Here is a 21,735-nt window from a genome sequence, read left to right as displayed (position 1 = left end):
GGCTGAGTTCAGAGACTAACCCACTGGTTAGGTTAGCAGAAATAATCATAAATAAACATCAAAACAGTATGAAGATTTCCGTCTTCTGGGTTGTTGCGCTGTGTAATCTGGTTGATGTTAACCAATGTTTCAGAGGTCATACTGCCTCCATCATCAGGGCGATGACGGAGGCAGTATGACCTCTGAAACATTGGTTAACATCGACCAGACTACACAGCGCAACAACCCAGAAGACAGAAATCTTCGTATTCATCGCCCTGATGACGGAGGCAGTATGACCTCTGAAACGTTGGTTAACATCGACCAGACTACACAGCGCAACAACCCAGAAGACGGAAATCTTCATACTCACCGCTGTGAGAACCTCAAGTCTTACATCAAAACAGTAAGCATACACATTTTTCTAAAATGCTGAATTGTCAATTGTCAATTGTCAATTGTAGGACATAATTTAAATAGATGTTCAATGTTGGATTGCTTCTAAATAAATATTTAATATAGTTATTACTTTATTAACACAACCATCATCATCATCATCATCATCATCATCATCACTTTATTAATATTCGCTGTGATCGTGGTGGTAACTGACGCTCAAAGTTTCTTGTTACGAAATTTCATTGCTACAACTAACAGGATTGTTAAATTTTTAACCACGCTACGCTATCGTTTAACAAGCAAGCTCATCACTGACGTTTCTCGCTGGGTAAAAGCAAGGGACGTCATAAAATAAGCATTCAGCACATGCCTCAGCGTACAGTCAACGAAAACGAGCAAGTTAATTGCGTTAAAAACAGAGAAGAAGGGAAAAACATAACAGAGCGAATCCCAGACAAATAGTGACGCAGTTCCCCATTAAGTTCTGACACAACATCCATTAATTAATGTTCCATTGGGAAGGGATTTCGAAGGGTTGAAAACTAATGATAACAATAGTCGAGCATGCTAGAAAAACGAATCCATTACTTGAGGGTTCACTTATCAGCCGATATTACATTGATACTCTATAAATGAGGCAAAATACGAAAGATAGCAGAAATCAAACGTAAATGTCATATATTCTGGTTTGAAAGTAATGTATATAGATTACATTTTAATTGCTGCAATAAAGCAGCTGTATGCTGATTGTTACGAGTCACGTAGAAAGGGCGTGGAGATGGTTATCAAAAAATGTTGGATACATTTCATGTCACATTTACGCTCGCTGTTGGTGAAAATCTGAATAAAAATGTCATACAATTGTCGTTATTAAGCTTTAGAAACGTTTCAGATGACAGCACAATTTTTTATCCTTACATTCTCTGAGTTTGTTTCAGCTGCAAAAAACTTGTGGGTGTGGGTTTTGTGGTTTCTAGTATTAGCACAGTCAGCGAATCCGCCGCCATTAGCAGAGAAAAAGCCCCCCCCCCCAAAAAAAAAAAACCAGTTCATTACATACAGGCACACCAATACAAAAACCTAACAAAATAATCTTACGTTCTTTCCATTTGGAAAATGTCCTGCACAGACCACAGCCGAGGTCTCTCTTATAATTGGTTTCAACTGCCTCAGCAGGGCTCTACCCCTCCCCTCCCCTCCCCAAACACATACACAGACAATAGCAGTAAAGTTCAAAGCAGAACCGCGGATGTTCTTAAGAATTAAACAGCTTTCTTCAACAACGTCTATTGTTTTTATTATTATTTTGTCGAAATTCTGCTTTCCGAACTCCATGGAGCAGACCACCTCCAGACGACGTGATAATCCCTCAGTGCATCAAAAAATCCATTGCATTATATGAGACACAACGGATCACTACAGAGTTCTGACAGACTGACACCGGACGAATCCAGTCCAAACTCCTCCACTCTGTTTTCTTAAAAATCCATCAGTGCCTAGGTCTACCGAGTGACCCCTTTCCTTCCGGTACTCACACCAAAATGTTAACACGCATATCATCCTAAGACTGTATGGCGGAGACCACAATTATAAGTTCACACATAAAAAGATATGCACCAGATTAGAACACCTGAATTCATTTTTGATAATGGTTATCACGTTATTACGAAATGGATGTAAGGTAGGTGTTTTATATGCACCTACTCGAAAAGTTAATGTATCAAACGCGTCCGAAGGCCTCAGTTGGCCCGCGACATTCTATGCACCTGCTAAAAGCTAGAACTAATACCATGTTATCTTGTTTCTTGATTAATTTTAACGACGTTTCCTCAACGACATACGTTATTTGCTTTCGAATAAAAAGATAACTGTGAGAGATAAACTGGTAACGATGTCTAAGGAATAAGTCGTGGCATATTTTAAGGCACTCTTGCACATACAACCAGACACAGAGTTTCCTTAACCAAATAATTCTGTAATGGAAATGAAGGGTCTCTCTCTCCAATACAAATTATTCCACGCTGTTTCTGTAACTATGGGTCTGAGACACAGAAAACAAACAGATGTTTCGCCCTCATGTAAATTCTGTAATGTATTAAATCGAAGGTAAATAACAACGTTCACGTCATTAGGACTGTCCATTCTCCAGATATATACAGCGTGGTATAGACAATCATCAGCAGGACGAGGGCATGAGGTTGAACAACGCTTCTGATAGCAAACATGACTTTCTTTCTAATTCACCGAGTTCCAGACAAATATTACCTAATACAGTATTCGTATTCATAGATCCGTATATGAGAGGCTGTTTTTCATAGCTTATAAATACTTCACGAGATACGCCCAAAAATGTAATCAGACCCTTGAGGAAGGCAGACGATAATAAACACAAATAGGAAATAAAATCATACATCTACGAGCTGTGTTATGTGGTTTCGTCAAAATCTGTCAAAGGACTTCAACATTTGTTAAGTCAACTTATATCATGCGTAAAGCAGTTCTTAAAATTAATTAATGTCAACGAAACGTAAACATCCGTTTCGAAAAGTCGTATTTTTTTAACAAAAATCTAGACGAAAGATAATATCCAGCGAGGTCGTTGTTCTAACATTACATCTTCACAAACCTTCAGCTTTAGTACACTCGTAGTGGTAATACAAAAAAACAATGTAAATTCATTAAATTTGTCAAAAGACATGATGTTTATGAGTTCAGAAGTTAATTTCTGCCCTGAAGTGGTCCTTAAAATGAACGCAAAATTTCTAAAGTTTAGCAAGGGTAAGGACTAATGGTCTTATTCTACAGAGGACGCCCACATGCTGACGTTAGTTTCGGTTCACTAAGAAAGCCTCACAACACTGAAACGTCACTACGCAACAAAAGATTCATCTACTTACCTTCGGATGCCAGATGTGGAAGATGCCGGGGTCAGTTGCTCTCACTACTTTAACGTGACTCCTGACGTACTTCCGGTACAGCATGACGTCTTCTCCACCCCACCCAACGATTTCTTCGTCGAAACCACGCACCTTTAGGAAGTCAGACCTGAGGAAGAAACATCACGTCACATTAAGCATGAACTTCTCATGCAACTCACACTCTGGTGCCAGAATTTGGCATCAGGATACTGCTCCGAAGAGGGAAAAATGGTCGACGAATTAAAAGCTATTTCATTAAAACATGCTCAGAACATTCTGTTCCTGGTTCCCTGACTTGTAAATACTTTGACCAGCCATTATTTTCGTAGGGTCTTTACATTTGTCGCATTAAACCTCTACATTTCGTACCAGACGAATAAAAACAGAACTAACAACTGTTCCTTTATACACATACTTCCATTAACATCAGTTCACAATTCAATTAAATACACACACAAGCACAAAAAACCAGGGATTCGTTATGATACGCGGTTACAATATATTATCAAATTACTCTGCATGAACCATGATTCTATAAGCCTCTAACTGACCTCCAAATCCAGTTCAGAGATCCTCTCGTTTGCATTCCGCGACCGCCTAATTGAGCTAATGGCCACGATAATGATGTTGGCACGACTGAGTGTTAGCTTGCATTCCATTTGATCAAACCATTAACCTTGTGCGGTAGTACATTAGTGTTACTGCAGAGTCATATACTTGATGTTGATCACTTCGATTATGCATTTATCGATGCTACAATTTGCGATATTGTTAATCTGACAGGAAAACCGAATCAAGGTATAATGCAAATACAAGTAACAAGATAGGAAATGTATACTCCTTGGAATACACTGGCATTCTAAAGGTAACCAAATATAGCGGTATGTGCTCGGCATAAACCTTGGATGGGGGAAAAATAGCGTACAGAATTTTGGTGGCAAAACTGTTGGAAAATGTCCACTCGAAAACTGATAAGGTAAAATAACATTAAGATAGGTCTTTTTGTTGTGAGGATCTACTATCAGAGTTATCAAATACAACAAACCAATATAAATATAAGTAGAGACAAGAACACGAGAAATTTCTCCTATTATTATTATTATTATTATTATTATTATTATTATTATTAATATCTTATTAAGATTTCAGGTTCTCAAGTATTAGGCTGACAGTCTCCTGGGATATTGATCTTGTCGTCTTGTGCAAGTTGACAGACGTTTGAGGGATGTGCACTGCGTCCATAACCATAACCTCTAAAACGTCGGTCAGCTTCTACGAAACTATACGGCGCAAGATCCCAGAAGGGTACAGCGAATAGACTGTAATAGTTACGTATTTGAAAGCTTCTTTCCGCGATGTAACATAGAGTGGCCGAAAGAGCCAGAATTGGAACCGAGAACCTCCCGAGTCGGAAGCGTTGCCACAACAACCCGTTCGGTTTCCAGAAGCCCTTGGGTCACTTTTATATTCAGCTAATCAGGCGTCATAACGAATCAATATTTAAAGAGGCGAGAGAAACCTCACTTCTGTGTGATCAGTCCTACAGCAGTTGCTGACAAGCTCTGACGATAACGACGGGACGTGACAGTGCTGACACCATTTTCGTGGTAGTAAGCTCGATTCGCTTTTTCACAAAGGACGGAGAACTGCAAAGACCAACTTTTCCCTTATTACGTGCATTTTTTTTTTAAGTTTCGACTACGAAGGCCTTCAGAGTTTTATTAAAACGTCACTGTCTGAAAGCGAATATTAACGTTCATTAAATTAACTGTCGATGTATTAGCTCAGGGACCACAACCCGCGGGTCGCATGTGACCCTCCGCAAACATTTTATGAAGCCCGTCACATGAGTTGGGACAATAGCACAAATTTTCTGGTATTGAGTGACAGCGACGAACCCGCCTTAGCCCGTCAGTCGGAGGGTTCAGTAGAGCATTCTCTTACACAAGTACACAAAACCTGGCTTCAAACCCACAGCATATTCTGCTACGGATAATAAATAGGATAATTTCCATTTTATTCGAATATTCTATTCAATATGCAAGATTCTCAGCAGGAGAGGCTAGTCATTTGTCTTTCTGCAGCAAAACGTAGGCTCATGCTACAGCCTTCACCTTTACAAGTTTCCGCTTGAAAATCTTCTTGCTACACACTGTCATTTAGATTTATGGTGTGGTAAAATGTTCTACGAACAGCGAATAATATAAGAGCTGACAATGGACCGTTATTGACTGCATCCCTAGTAACAACGGCTTCGCGAGTTCCTCTGACTCACCTCCATTTTCTCCTTGCCATCTGTGATGGTGGTAGGTTACATGATTCATTATCCATTTCCTCACGTATCCACACTCTAGATCTATCCCTTGCTACGCGATTGACCGCATCTTGGGGCAAGTCGCAGTCAACTATCTCTAATTAACGGGACCCCGCTCCCTAATCTCCGTCTGGATGTAGCGTATTCCCGGGAGTCAATAATTATTTTTACTCGCAAGACAGTTGTAGATATTTATAAATGACAATGGGTAGGACAATCTCGAAAACACGCTAAAAAGGGTTAAAAAGGGTCGAAACAGCCTTCATGAACGAGGTGGACATTTTCAGCATCTGTTCTAAAGTCCTAACTAACTAACTAGATGGCTTACCGAACCCGAAGGTTCGTCAACGAATTAACCAGAGCCCTCCACCGGACCCTGTCCTGGGCCAACAAAATCCAGTCTCCTTCAACTCCTATCTCCCATAGATCCCGCCTGAGATTATCCTCCCATCTACGTCTAGGTCTCCCCAGAGGTCTCTTCCCCCTCAGGATTCCCAAATAGTGGACCCAACCAACTAGATGGCTTACCGAACCCGAAGGTTCATCACCGAATTAACCAAAGCCCTCCACCGGACCCTGTCCTGTGCCAACAAAATCCAGTCTCCTTCAACTCCTATCTCCTATAGATCCCGCCTGACATTATCCTCCCATCTACGTCTAGGTCTCCCCAGCGGTCTCTTCCCCTCAGGCTTCCCAACCAGTACCCGGTGCACACCTCTTGTCCTACTGGAAGTTATTCCTAACAAATAAAAACTAAAATTAAATCGTCTGTGTTGTTTCACTAATGTCATCAAAGCTTACAAATGCTTTCGGAGTTACGGCTACATTTTAAAATGTAACAACCTGCAGATGCACGGAAAATTTGGTGTTTGCGTTATTGCAAACGTAAATGAAACATGAAACAAAAATAAAAATGAAAGATTATGAAGACATGGAAAACGGAGACGAGACAAAGAAAGATAAGTAGAAAACAAGAAAGCAAAGGCAATGATTTCATATCTTATCCACAACTGTAATGTTTAGAAAGCTGTCAGTCCACAAATTTGACTTCTGCCTAAAGATCAACATAAGGGGACTCAGTCTGCGTTAGTTGAGTAGTCTCATCGTTGCTTGCTAGTCTTCGTGTCCACATCTTACCTCGCTACTTAGCACACAACCCTTGTGGCAGGGAGAGAATAACTTTCCCAGCTTGAAGGGTGGTTTTGTTGTGTGCGTGATACATAAATTACTACCAGGGGGGCTGTTCTTGTGACTCCGCCTCATCTGAATACTGTGGCAGACAGGATAGGAAGGGTTTCAAGGCTGACGCACCCTGGACTTGTCAAGTATCACCTAGACTTTCTAGTTATAAGATAGGCTTATTCCTTGAAGGGTAAAGCTTCTTACCCTGAACAATGACGTATCATGGGACGGAACTCTGAAGACATTTCTGGAGGCTGGCTTCACTCTGACACTTCCTACAGCTTCCGCTGACTTCATGAAATGAACGCACGATGTGAGGATATTTCTTTTCATCTGTTCGTATTATTACTTTCAAAACTATTCAACACACACCTACAAGACTAAGCATCCAGCGGGGGGAGGGGGGGGGAGTGTAAACTAAAAATTAATAAATATATTATAAGAAATATTTTCTGAGTTTTGGCAGCGTCTTTAAATAAACAATAAATAAAGGAATAAATAAACACTGTCTCTGAATTTATGTTATCTTTGAAAATGACTCTTCTCGGATTTTTGGGATGCTGCTCCGTGTAGTCTGGCAGACGTTTGACGACGTTTCGTCACGTTATCCTCTATTTTAGTCGAAGCTTGTTATTAGTAAAAACTACTGTGATCGAGGGCGTTTGAGAAGAAGGTGATCAGGAGAATATTTAGAAGTAAAAGGGATGAAGCAACAGGAAATGGAGAAAACTGCTTAATTAGGAGACTCATTATTTGTATTCTTCACTAATTACTATTCATATGATCAAATAAATGAGCATGGGTTGGGGTAAGTGGGGCACATAGTAGCGCGCATGGCGGAGAATTCCGTACAAAATTTAAATTGAAAAGCCTGAAGGGAAGAGAATATTCAGATGACCTACGCGTATTTTAGAGGATAATATTAAAATGCATATCAGGGAAATAGAGTTACAAGCTGTGGATCATCTGACCCAGGATAGGGACTAGTGGTGGGCTCTCTAAAACACTGCAATAAATTTTCCGTAAAAGACGATGAATTTCTTGAGTAGAAGAAAAATCTGGCTTCTGAAGAAGGGCCTCTCTCCAGGGAGTTAGCTCTGATTTTCCTTCAGACTTTCTCTCCTGCCCCACACCTCAGTTTACACGTGTTCTACAGCTGTTCGTGCCCCTCAAGTTAAGAGCCGCGTATCTTGGAGACATTACGGTGACAGCAGTTTTTGTCCGAGGTGCGGGGCGGGGGATGAAGTTGGTGCGTCTGGCTTGCGTCCAGCGGCTACCAGGTGCAGGAAGAGACGAGTGTCACTAATGTTCCTTTAATTTCAGCACCGTCAGTCCGCCCCCCCCACCCCACCCCCAAAAATAAACCCGACAGACTAGAGGAGTCGTATGATGAAGTCCAATGTCCGCGTGCAAAGTTTAATCGCTATCGTCTTGAGTGACTCCGGTTACAAATTATTATCGCTGCTGTGTGACAGACACTCATTATCAAGGCTAATTCATTATCATTAGAAATTATGAGAAACTAGCAGAAACGGGGCTTGCGTAGTGCTCCATTTAAGAGGCAACCCTAACTTAAATAGCATTTCTGAGATTCAGTGCCATCAACATAACAAGACGAACGAGATTCTTCTTAGCCTGAGTCTCGCCTGTCTCAAAACTGTCCGACGCCGGACATGTTTTCTGTCGCAGGACACACTTACTATGTCCCGAAACGTCGGTGAATTTTTGTCATATTCGTATTTCCGTGTCACGACAGGCATTACTAAATGATTTCGACGCGAAGTAATATTCGAGAATGCGCGCACGTTCTGCTCGTAAATTAATCATTTTCGCACCTGCACAGCTTTCTCGAAGCTGGCGTGAGCAGCGGCCTAGCAACCAGGATGACCTTGACTCGAGCGCACGGGGAAGGTGGGGACAGTCTTACACCGGGATTCACCTGTTTCTGATTCAATTTTTGCACCGTAATACGTGGCTGTTCTTGGGTTACGTTTTAAATAGTACCTTATACGTACACAACATAGGCCTCTAAATTCCCTGACTCCATTTATATATATATATATATATATATATATATATATATTGACTATATTTATAAAGTATGAATTGAAAATGTAAAATCCATCTTGAATACGAGAATATTTTCCTTTATTTCGGGAAGTGCGGAAAGCAAATAACGCATTACGGAATAAGATTCACATGGATAGCCTGGAACTCGTGCACTTAATATTCCAGGATGCCAGGGCATATTTCCGCGTCTAATGCCTAGTCTCCCTTCCTCCCTGAAACTCCGCAGGGCAAAACTCATTCACGGGGGCGTCTCCTCGTGTCTGAGGCGCTCGCCGTTCGTTCCGAGAAGAGAACTCGACCTGGTTTGTTTAGCAAACCTTTAGAAAAGATTAATGGCATCTCATATGTTTGCTTCTTCCTTGCTTATTTCCTTCCTAACTTCTCTCCCTCTGTTTTCTCTTTCGGTCCCCACACAATTTTAGTTACTTGTACACAGACTTTCATTTAGCTTTTATAATTTGACAATCGGTAAGAGTTCTTGGACGGTGAGGGTGTATCGGCTCATTTCAAGAGGGATGGCCGATGAATGACAATATTTACGCAAACCCTGATCGAGATTCAAACCAGAGACCCCAGTGACAATGAATTCCAAAATCAGGTGACAACTTGGTCAATGCGATCGGCAGACATCCCACCCACTAGCAAAATACCGGCAACATAATTCTCAACTTAATTTCCTTTACGTAACTTGGTACAAAATTATCAACACCTAAAAAAAAACTACCCGAATCATACTTCTACATTGTCAACTAAGGCAACATGGCGACTGGGCGACCTATATTTGCTTCTCTATGTCACAGCGATAATCAATTAACTAAGCGCATGACGTTTTACGAAGAGTTCGTGTGTCGACAAAGCCTGGCACCAGTGACCTACTTCAAACTGAAATATCACATACATATGCATCCCAGGGTAACCAAGGATCACCAGCGCTTAGCCCTAACAACCAAGGTATTAATCAATGTTTCACACGTGGTCGGCATACCTGTACTGGCACGTCATGCCGTATCCAAAGTCCCTCCAGAAGCCGGTGTCACGTGATATGACGAGTTGATCCGTCTCGGCTGGCACCTCTTTGCCCTGGAGGGTGTACACGACGTGGGGGTTGTACAGGCTGAACACCACCGGATAATACACTTTGCGGCCAGGCTCAGTGTTCCAACGACATCTGTCCAGAAACCGCGCACTGAACACGACATCCACGTCACACATGAAAAGTAGGACATCCCCGTTATGACGGCTGCTAAGAGGGCTGTTTGACAACCCCTGCTGATCCCACGCACGTTCAGCACCAACCCTCAACCCCTTACCACGAGAAAAGGTCTCATTCAAAGCCAATAACCTTAAATTGTTACTGTTACCACCACTGTTTTTGGTCATCAAGACTCTTGCCATTATTCCACGAGCTTCCGCCAAGCCTTCTTCGCCGAAGTACACAACAGTTAGGTGAACTCGTCTATCGTTCTTCAAAGCAATCTTCACGAATTTGTCCATGAAACTCTGAAAAGTCGCTGTCCGTCCTGACAACGGGAGTATAATGTGAATCAACTCTTTGTCTTTCGCAACTGGAAGCGTCTCTGAAGAAACAGTCTGTAGGGGTGCAAACGGCCTCATTAGGATAACTTTGGTGACACCGGTAACGGGCGCCACTTGGTCCATATGACTTCTATTATTCGTATTTTTAGTCCTGAAATACATTTCATATTGAGTCCCGGTTGTGGGCTCGTTTCTGTAAAGTCCTTCCAAAAAATCATCTAATGTATAACGATTCGGTGAATTTCTTGAGTTTTGATTTTGGTGATTATTGTTATTAGTAACCGTTGAAGGAGTCGTTACGTTCTTGTTTAAGGACTCGAGTGCTTTCACTAATACTTCCAGCAGGTCTTTGCGTTTGAATCCGATTGGCTTTTCGACCACACGCTTTCCGAGTCCCAGATCGACAGGATACACCCGGCTGAAGGTAAAGTGACTGAAGGCAATCAGCTCGTACTCGTTGTTGAAAGGCAGGCCTCTGGTGATCTCGGCCAGACTCAGCTGTCTTCTTATGTAGGAGCCACAGTCCCCGGAAACACCCTGCATTGTGGAGGAGGACGAGGATGACGATGACGAAGTCAGGTTGAAGTTAAGGCTCGGAGGATCTTGCAGCTGCTGGGAACCCAGGGCGGAAGAACCAATGCCGTTTCCTGTGTCAGAAGAGAACAAATAATTAACGCCGGAATTTTTCTCTCGAAGTTCGCAATTTTCATTAAAAGCTCATTTTAAACGGTTTCCTCCGAAACAAATATTTCCAGAAAGCCTGTGCGCGCAAGGAACAGATTCAAATATGAAAATGTTACTGATAATTATATCGTATTAAAAAACTGTTACTTTATTTGGTTACTGTACGATATTTTACCAGTTAAGTACATCATGTAGCGTCGAACAGTCGAATTATGAATTATGGCTGTTAAATTCGAAACACATGAAAAGAACCGACTGCGATTTACTGTTATGTATTGCACAATTTTCGTAGAGAGACTGATGGAAACATCAGTAAAACAAATTTGGCTGGCCAAGCATTCGAAATAAGAAATAGAATTGCTAATAACTACACAGCGACGTCCAGTAAGAGCGCACGCATTAGGTTAAATTTACAAATAGTTTCCTAAAATTGGAAGTTTCCTTTCGAATACATGTTTCAACAAATCCCTCACCTTGTGATGCCAGAGAAATTGATTTAAATACCAACAAAGTACGAATTTATGTCGAGTACTTCGATTTTAGAATTCTGATACATATTACATCGCTTTTAAATAGTCACATTATCAAAAAGAACACCCTGTACATTTTGAAACATTCAGCTTGAAACTTAATTGCTTTTATCAAATAGACTGAACGGCTTCCGAGTTTCAGCCTTTGATTTTACCTGCGGCTATTTAAACGCTACGGATGTGAAATTGTCTCCGATAATTTTGCAGGGGCTATACACATGTCAACGTTAATAAACGCTTTGAATTGCAATGTTCCGACCAGAGGGAAACATCTAACCGGTACAGTGTCAAAGCAAGGGAAATTACCTGCCACACGATAAGAGCAGTCACATGACTGTGAGATGACAATTTTTTAGTTACTCAAGTTACTTTGACACTATATATCACACTGGCTGATGTCCGGAAGTTCATCACAATAGCGCCTACTGAGTAGCCAACAGACATCCGAGCTTAACACTAACACATTAATTACATGTTTAAATTTAACCACAACACCTACGTGCGACTTACGTTATTGAAATGGCCTGTACTTTTAAAAAACGTAAAAGCTATTTTTGACCTGTTCGAATTTCAGTGTAAACTTCTCAACTTTCCGAACAGCTAGCTGACAAACAAACACACCACTTTATTCCACCACCGACTACCACATTACATGTGTAGCACTCTAGAGCTGTTTTCAGTCGAATCCCATGACAGAGTTATTTCGTGGTGTTACTCGGTCTCTCCAAGAGAGTTTTAGAACATTGATTTTAAATATACCACGACCACGTACATCAAAAATCCTTACTTATGGAATTTCTATGACAGTCTTCCCACGTAATCAGACCGTGGTTCCGCAACTGGACCAGCGTTGTTAAATAAGCCAATATTAAAACATCCATCAATGTACACAAGGATGTTTGTTGCCCTTACTGTCGGCTGCAAATGTTCCCGGGAACTGCCATCAAGCCGCTGTAAACTACGGCGCGTTCTACTTCGTCTTGCGGCTCTGACAGGTAAGTTCAACAGCAGAGCGGAGAATCCAGTAGCAAATATTGACACGAGACTAAATTCTGGATTCAGTGTTTGTTCTCGTATTTCACGAAATGCTTGCAAACAGCGTCCCATTTCGTCAACACGCAGTTAAAGGAATCTTTAATATTAGAGGAAACTGATAAAAAAAACTTTGAAAGGAAAGATCTGACGGCCATCCTGCAACACTGTGCTAAGCGACATCATTCCCGGTTGTTACACAAATCTGCCGTGGAGTAAACGAAGTTTTAAATTTTTTTTTTAATATTTACTTGGTATTTTCATTTGTCAACTAATACGTCACTGCTTGGTGCATTTCAGCATTTAGACACATTAAATATTTCGAGTATTAATGTACTGATAAACACAAGAATAATTACAATTTTAAATCACCCCTTCTATTTCTGTATCTCAATTTGTTATTTTGCAAGGCTAATTCCTTCCTCATTTGTTTCTCCCTTACTTGTTCATTTCATCCTTTCGTTATTCCATGTATTTTTTCAATCCTCTTCCTTTCCTTAGCACGATACATCTTTCTTTCCCTTTAACACCTGATTCTATAAAGTCCTCTAAAAATTAATATCTGCAGATATTAGGCTTTTATCTAAAATTACACAAGTTCCATATCTTCCTCTTTAACGTTCGTAGCGCTCGTATTAACTTTCGCTAACTGGAATCAGCAAAAACACAAGCTTATGTCGCTCTTACATTGAATGTATTTATAATACTGCTCAGCCCTGTGACTGCTCTAATTGGATACATCTTCAAATTTAACGAGAATCAGACAGACAACATCTTGTGGCTACTGCCGGAACCAGCCTCATAATAACAAAACAGAATCTCACTAACTTCCGTACGAAACATCGACATGTGTTCGGAATTAGCATCCCCCGTCAGCGACCGCTCTTCGCCGTCTACCGGTGCCCGGCGACTATCAAAGCCGTGGCTGTTCACTGACGCATTTTACAATTTTTCATAGTCTTGGTTTATTTAACGACTTTTATCTCGATGTCTCGTCACCCTGAAGACAGAGACACCAAGGTTCTCCGAAAACTTTTTCAATATCTATCGGACTCCACGACGCGACATCCAACAGATGGCCGTGTTCACACTCTCTGCCGTGAAAGCCTCAGATATCACTGAATATTATCTCATCTGGAAATACCAAATATATGGATAATAAAATCGATGACGATGAGGAAGGACGTGTAGCACGCATGGGACAGATGCAAAATGTACACAGAATTTTGTATAGAAAAACCTGAACGAAAGACTTCACTTGGGAGACCTAGATGTATTTTATTTATTTTATTTAGTGTTCTGTCTGACGACAGGTCCATATGAACAGGATTCTTCCATCCTTTTCTCGGACTGGGACCTGTTCATATACGTTCTTGGCAGATGATCCAGAAGTGGTTTGCCATTGCCTTCTTCTGTGTGTGAATGGAGTAATTGTTGGGATGCCACGGAGGAAAACTCCGTGTTGCCTAGACCACGGCCTTGCCCAACACAAGTTATAAATTCGGGCACCGCCGGGAATCGAACCCGAGACCCCAGGATTACAAGGCCAGCGTTCTAACCGCTAGACCACCGTGGCTATCTAGATGTATATAGGAGAATAAAATTAAAATAGATATTAGAAAATATAATATGAAGGTGTGGGTTGGATAAATCTGGTTCGGGGTAGGGACTAGTGGTTGGCTCTTGTGAACACAGCAATGGTCAGAAATTATCTTAATTAACTGAGCGAGCGTTATTGGATTTTACATAGCGGTACACTAAGAATATAAACATACACTAAACAATTCTACTGTCTTAACTTTTTTATGTGTTATGGCACACGTAAGTGACAGCTCTTCCTGCCCCCAGTGTAACACAGGCATTGTTCCTAAGTTCTTTGTACTAAAGCCACTTTGCTTCTCATGCTCCTCTCTTTAATTCGATCAACACTGCAGTTTTGTCACAGATGATGGGCTTTTTGTCCACGCATCCCTCCCAGAGCCCGTTGTATGTCTTCAACTTAAAGTAAAGTAAATAAAGTGATGTAACAAGCCACTCACTGTGAACCAACCCTCGACAATATCTTGTTTATAAAGAAAGGGGTGACAACCTGGTTTCTTTGTGTCAGTAGAAACCCAGAGCACGCCCTACAACATATTTTCGCAAATAATAAAATAAAGCAATAAATATCAGCGACTCACTGATAAGTTGTAATTAAAACAACTTCTGACTCACTAACATTACTGACCACCAAAGGCAATTTACTTAACTCCTGGATGTTTCGTAGCCTACTTGTTTTATGAAGATCACTGTCTTCTGGTTTGTTGCAATGATCGCCCTGATGAAGGAAGAAGCAACGACCTCTGAAACGTCTGTAAACGTCTACCAGACTACAACGCGCTACAACCCAGAAGACAGCCATCTTTAGACTCAACGCCGTGAAAACCTAAATTCTTACTAGTTTCATATTTGCGAACAGAAGGGAAGAGACCATTCAGAAGATCTAGACGTAGATGGGAGGATAACAGCAAAACGGACATTAAGGAAATGAATATCAGATACACGGGTCTACTCATATTAAAAACTCGTACTCTGCTCTGTGTACGCTTTGTAACAGTTCGATGGCACAGCTTGGAGAAGCCACTATGTTTTAGCTCTGACGTTGTTAGTCGTAGGTGGCAGTTAAAGTGTTAAAATATGTAAGGCTTAGAGAAAGTCAATGACATTCGAGAGTAGTGGACAGACAAAAGAACAAGGCAATGAAAGGAACAAAAGGGAAATATATTACAGACGATTCTTTTATAATATACAAGAATGGGCAATGACAATGTAAATGATACAATTTCACAGTGATGTAGGCGAACATCCGGCTTGCAAACTCTCTGTGTTGAGATGTAATCTTCTGGAATTCAGAGCGAAATAAAATTATTAAGCATAAATCGCGTGAAATGAAAGTGAATCGATAAAACGCGTCCGTCTGTCCGCGCAGAATTATAGATTATAGAATAACCTTAAGGTTAAACATCGTTAACACAGAGACCCGCAACTGGAGGTAATCCTCAACAATTCTCCATGAGGTTTATCTCAATGGTATCCCCATCTACATAATGGTCTTCCAAATTGACGTTTTACAAAGATTTTCGCGCCTGTGTAAACAAAACCAAAGCAGGGGATGCTAAAACCTTTGTCCGCTGGCCTTGTAATCCTGGGGTCTCGGGTTCGATTCCCGGCGGTGCCCGGATTTATAACTTGTGTTGGGCAAGGCCATGGTCTAGGCAACACGGAGTTTTCCTCCGGGGGCTTCCCAACAATTACTCCATTCACACACAGAAGAAGGCAATGGCAAACCACTTCTGGATCATCTGCCAGGAACGTATATGAACAGGTCCCAGTCCGAGAAGAGGATGGAAGGATCCTGTTCATATGGACCTGTCGTCAGACAGAACACTAATAATAATAAAATAATTCTGAGATCACGACTTTCCCAAAACACCGTTTTGTCACAACCAATCTCACACAAATAACACACCTAAGGTACGTCGGCTACCACGTTTCTTAGTCCCAGAGTAAGCCGCTGGGACAGGTGCGAATAGTTTCGTCGTATCAAAGTATGCTTATCTGCAGTCCAACAGAATATGAAAAACAACAGAAAAAGTATCTATAAATAAGCATACCCCCAAAAAAGAATCGATTCCCGGCAGGTTGAGGGGAACTTATAACTTCGCTGCCAGAAACAAAGGGCTCTGGGTCCTTCAGACCAACGGAGGCTGCGATGATGATGATGAGTCCGTCTGCTGCTGACTCCAGCCAAAACGAAAAGCTCCGATTACCGCTGTTGGGCCTGCCAGACTCCTGAGGAAAGGTAATGTATGACGGCAAGGAACATTTCTGGAATGACGACTCGTAGGAGAAAAAAATAGCCCCAGTGCCACGTAACTGTCCACCACAAATCCCACAAGGACTCGTGCCGGAAAAGGTTCAGCGAGACCTGAGGTCGTCAGTTGAGGAACCCTCCCCATGAAGATAATCACATTTGTGTGTAGGTAGGTGGGGGGAGGGGGAGTTAGACATGATAGGTGGGGTAGTAGAGGGGCTGGGTTCAACTCTGTTTACCGTGGGGAGTTAACCCCGCAGAAATGTTACCGTCGAGGAAAACACATTCATACTGACATCACAGATGACATCTCAAGCTACAGACACAGAAATCCGATTAAACAACAGAACTGAGGTAAGATGAATTCTCATTTCAAGTGGTTCTTGATGGAGAGGCCACTCAGAATTTGCCACTCTCTGGATTTTCACTCTCAACCCTCGCTTACTAGATTCTTGGCTGGGGATAATGCACAAGTTTACATTAAAAGTCTACATTGCGAATGAAGTACGAAGAACAATTTCCCATTTTATATGACTCAGGGAGTGAGGAGGCGATGGAGACTGAGCATTCTTCTAGCTGGCACAGAAACATTATCTAGCCAGCTACACCTATCAGACATCACACCTTCCGCGACCGACGACTTCAAGTTAGTTTAATATCTGGGCATGCGAAATGCTTAAATCCTTCCCCATTCCCGTATATCTGAATACAAAAGACATTCGTATCGCTCGATTAAGCTACACAGCCACTTAAGTTTCATCTTCCATATAAAATTCTATACAATCTACACATCTCGAGCCTTAAATGCGTTTCTCTTCAGGAGGATACGAAACGAAGTTGAAAAGTTTAGTATGGGCCAAGAATTAGTTTCTAAAAAGAAACATAAGTTTAAACAAAGATAAGGATAATAGCGCCATTTCGTCTTCGCAGTGCGTGCAGCACAGGGCGTCCAAAAAATACTGTGCACAATGCCAATAAACGAAAATCTTCGTGGGCTTACACACGCGACAATTACAAAATAAAAATAAAAAAATGGAAGAAACAAGTTAAGGAAATAAAAGGAAAAACAGATAAGCGAAAGGAAGGGAATGCAGAAAGATGAGAGAAAAAATAATGGAAAGAAGGAAGGAAAAGTGAGTCACGCGTAATTTTAGAAACAGGCTAAAGTTCCAATCCTCTTACTTGACAAAAGAACCACAGCTTCTGGTAGAAGTGTCCGTTCACCTCCATGTGTTTGGCGAGCTTTAGAAAAAGCACGGAAAGCATTAATGAAGAGGGTAGAAAGGGAGGTGCGGTGCGTGTGTGTGTGTGATAGGCAGAGTAGGATTTCTGGATCACAGCGTACAAAGGAAGAGGCTCACGCAGTTAAAGTCGAGGAAGGCTATTGTTTCAAGAACTGGGAAAGCGACAGGGGCGAGAACATGAGTTTCTCTTCCACAGGTTCAGTTTACGTGGTAAGAAAAAAAACCCAACTTTTAAACCTCGGTAGAGAAAAGTGAACTTGTTTGAACGGTGCGACTTTTCAAACCGAATTCCACTCAGTGATCTGAAACCAGTACAACTGAATACAAATAAGACAGCTCCTTAATATACGTTATAATACAACCATCCCATGTACACTACGTTTCTCGATCAAAATTTCGAAAGCATTTCTCCAATGCGTACTACATGTTCGGCCCATCTCATCCTTCCTGGACTGAGACTAATAATATTTTGTGAAGATTATAACTTATAAATCTTCTGATATTTTTTTTACAATTTCTCTTTCTTTCTGTAACTTAGTATTTCTGATTTTGATTTTGAAAGTGTACACTTTTGAAATTGAATTCTAAAATCCGTGTCATGAACCGATTTAAAGTTATGAACCGTGTTAGAAGCAGCTGGAGGCTTCGTAACTCCGGCTTCTGAATTACTGCACTTCCGACTTGCCTCGTACAGTAAATTCCGAGGGTCTAAATTTATCACGCGTATTAAGGGCAAGTCGCACTGCAGGCTACATTAAATTATGCAGAGTATAACCCAGAGGAACTCGCCCGCACAGAAAAAGGTGCCCTTCACCCAAGATCGTGGGTAAAACAAAACGCCCGTGAGTCACACATCACAGTCTCGGTTCATGTGTACAGGATCCTTATAAACGCGTAACGAGAGATGACACCGTATCAGCTACACAGGTTAAATGAAGTGTCGAACGGTTCGATATGGGTCATTCTACACGGTGATTAATAAATGACACGGAAATGACACTGTATCAGTTACAGAGGTTATATATCTGTGAATGATGAATTAGAAAAGTCGTGCAAGCACGCGACAGTGGCCTACTACAGGATAGCATTCCAGAAAATACCAGGAGTAGCTGAGGAGGACCTCGTAATATCTTGGCCTGCAGACAATAATTTGCCTCACACGTTACAGCGTAGTAAAATATATACCCCGACATTCGGTGCTGGAAATGAAGCCAGGAGCCCATGTTTACATGGTTCAATTATCCAAAAAAAAATTTATTCGCTTTGCATTAACATAACAATCATGGCGGAAGGGCACTGTAGCTCCATTCTCTGACGCCCTCATCGTCACTTCGCTGTTTAACTTATTTCTTGTTCCGAATTCATAAATTTCTGTTCCTGAATTTATTTAATGTCAAGCTGAAGTGAAGTCTGTTCGTGAAGTGACAGAAATTTTTACAGATCTAATTGGTGTTCAGAGCTACGGTCCGGGGGCGCGCGGGGGGACACAGAATCAGATTCGAGGAAGGAAAGAGGAAATGGACATAAAACACAAGAAACAGATTCCGCATCGTTCGACTGCCAGACGAAGATTGCAAAGAACGTGGAAGTTACAAAAGAGGTCGATAATCCGATAATCCCTACAGTTGAACCAGCGTCGTTAACAGTTTCGATGCTACGCGCGACATATCTTACTGATTGGATTTATACGGTGTTCAGGGAGATCAGTGAAAGAAATGTGCCACGTATTTCAAAACTTTTAACCCAAAGCTTGATATAAATACGCGTATATGTGAGGATAATATTAAAATAGACCTTAAGAAAAGGTGGTTGTAGGGTACCAACTGGATTCATATGAATCAGGATAGGGACAGGTGGTGGGCTCTTGTGAACACGGTAATGAACTTTGAGTTCCATAAAAAAGTCTGGAAATTTCTAGAATCGTTTACCATACTGTTTGTCAGCTTCTCAATGAGGACTTCGTTCCATAGCGTAAGCTGATCAAATGGCGTAGTTTGACGCACGTACTTTTAAATGCGTTTCATCGCTAGTTAGCAATCGGCTTTATAATATTAAATAGAATTACCTCTGTATTTTCAACTGTGAAATTGCATTTGTTATGTTTGTCAACTAGGACACGCTGTGACAAAACAACGGGACGGAAAGAATAACTCTCAGAATCAAACAACGAGAAATCAGCTTGAAAAGACTCGCTATTAATTAAAGTAAAGTGGATCCAATTCTTGCCCAGTATATGTCTTCTTATTTTCAGTTTAACTTCGCCATATAAAACTTTTATAGACGTCGTTTGCTCTAAGACAGTGGAAGTGATAGCGGTTTATAGCTCCTAAATGTGGACAGCTCTGAGTTGTATCTGCTCCCTACTGAGTCCCATATCCAGCTCAAAGCTGGCTGTTTGCAGTTGATAAATGTTAATAAAATTTATGACGTCATGGGCAGCTTGAATTGCCCCCGCCATTGTATCTTGTAAGGGCGTAAAACATGGAGAGACTTGACACTTTTATGGTTGTATCATACAAGAAACCCGAAGGAGAGTCAAATTAGGTTTTATCACAAGCCACACATGCAGTCCGGACAGGATGTGACAAAGCATCGTTCACTGAACGCCAATATTATTACTATTTCAATTATTTTATTAGAATGTCTGACAAAGATAAAAAGCCTATAATTAAAAACAATATAATTTATAACACCAAAAAACAAAATTAAACTAAATCTAGCCACACAGAGAAAGTGTCCTTTACAGGAGATAATGTTTTTGCTGATTATGTCAAAGAATCCACATCTTGGCTCGACGAGACGACGAGTGGTATGCAAAGTTGTCGGCGACAGGCTTCGGAGTGCGAGCCATGTAAAATATTGTGTATTAGCCGGCGACGTAGGGCAAAATGTGCTTCGAGCAGAAGACCGTAGTAATGACGGGAGCAATTAGCAACTGACAAGAGTAATGCAGCTGACGGTTCTGCCACTCGTCACTCTGCTGATCGATCGATCGATATATGTCGGACTTGTACATGGTCGCATCCTAAACAATGGGAGCTATTGACAGTCTCAAAACATTAAACACATAACTCTGTTCTATATTTAGATTTGGTTGGGTTATGTTAGGGTGTGTTAAGGTTTAGTGTATATTGTTAGGTTAGGTAAAGTTTTCAAAAATTTTATGACGACGTCAAACTTATGGCCACAATTCGTCACGCCGTTACGGTACGTCACGCCTTGTCACGCTTTGTAAATCTTCATGACGCTTCGATACTTCTGGCCACATCTCGTCATGCCGTAACAGTACGTCACCACTAGTCACGCCTTGTAAAGCATACACGATTCGTCACGCTTAGACAAACTTTTCTAATATTCGTCGTATTTTAACACTTATGGTGACATATCATCACGCCTAGTCACGCTTTGTCACGCTTTACAAATTTTCTTCACGTTTCGACACATTTGTTGATCCTTTATTACGACGTGACCCCAAGTCAAGCTTAGTCACGCTTGGGCACGCGTGGTCACTAAGTCACGTATCGGCACGCTTAAGTTATGTTACGTACGGCTCGGTTAATGTTTCCTGCTTTGCAATACGTCAGATGAAGTTACGACAGGTTAGGTTAGCATTGGTTAGTTAGGTTAGGTTAGGTTAGGTTGGGTTAGGTTAGGTTAGGTTAGGTTAGGTTAGGTTAGGTTAAGTTATGTTAGGTAAGGTAGGGTTGGGTTAGGTAGGTTGGTGGATTATGTTAGGTTAGGTAAATTTTTGAAAATTGTTGTGACGTTTTGACACTTATGGCGCCAATTCGTCACGCCGTTACAGTATGTCACGCTCTGTCACGCGTTGTAAATATTCGTCACGTGTCGGGACTTCTGACCGCATCTCGTCACGCCTCTACTGTAAGTCACGCCTAGTCACGCTTTGTCACGCTTCAGCACACTTGGTCACGCTTAGACACAATATTCAAATCTTCGACATATTTTAATATTTATGGCGACCTCTCGTCACGCT

At 41.4% G+C, this 21,735-nt stretch overlaps 1 protein-coding gene across 2 annotated transcripts in view; it reads right to left on the bottom strand.

Moving 5' to 3' along the window:
- The window catches only part of Csgalnact (Chondroitin sulfate N-acetylgalactosaminyltransferase), a 157,215-nt gene that overhangs the window by 6,952 nt on the left and 128,528 nt on the right, over positions 1–21,735 (bottom strand). For both annotated transcript variants that reach the window (XM_022082295.2, XM_022082297.2), the window contains exons 6-7: positions 9,848–11,045; positions 3,276–3,423 (exon numbers count right to left, since the gene is read on the bottom strand). In XM_022082295.2, coding sequence (XP_021937987.1) covers positions 3,276–3,423; positions 9,848–11,045 — 1,346 coding nt within the window. The remainder of the gene's footprint in view (positions 1–3,275; positions 3,424–9,847; positions 11,046–21,735) is intronic.

The sequence above is a fragment of the Zootermopsis nevadensis genome, unplaced genomic scaffold (genome assembly GCF_977971745.1).
Source record: "Zootermopsis nevadensis isolate Lab colony 2312 unplaced genomic scaffold, Znev_1.0 Znev_ptg000012l, whole genome shotgun sequence".
Taxonomy (NCBI): domain Eukaryota; kingdom Metazoa; phylum Arthropoda; class Insecta; order Blattodea; family Termopsidae; genus Zootermopsis; species Zootermopsis nevadensis.
This window is presented reverse-complemented; position numbering and strand designations above follow the sequence as displayed.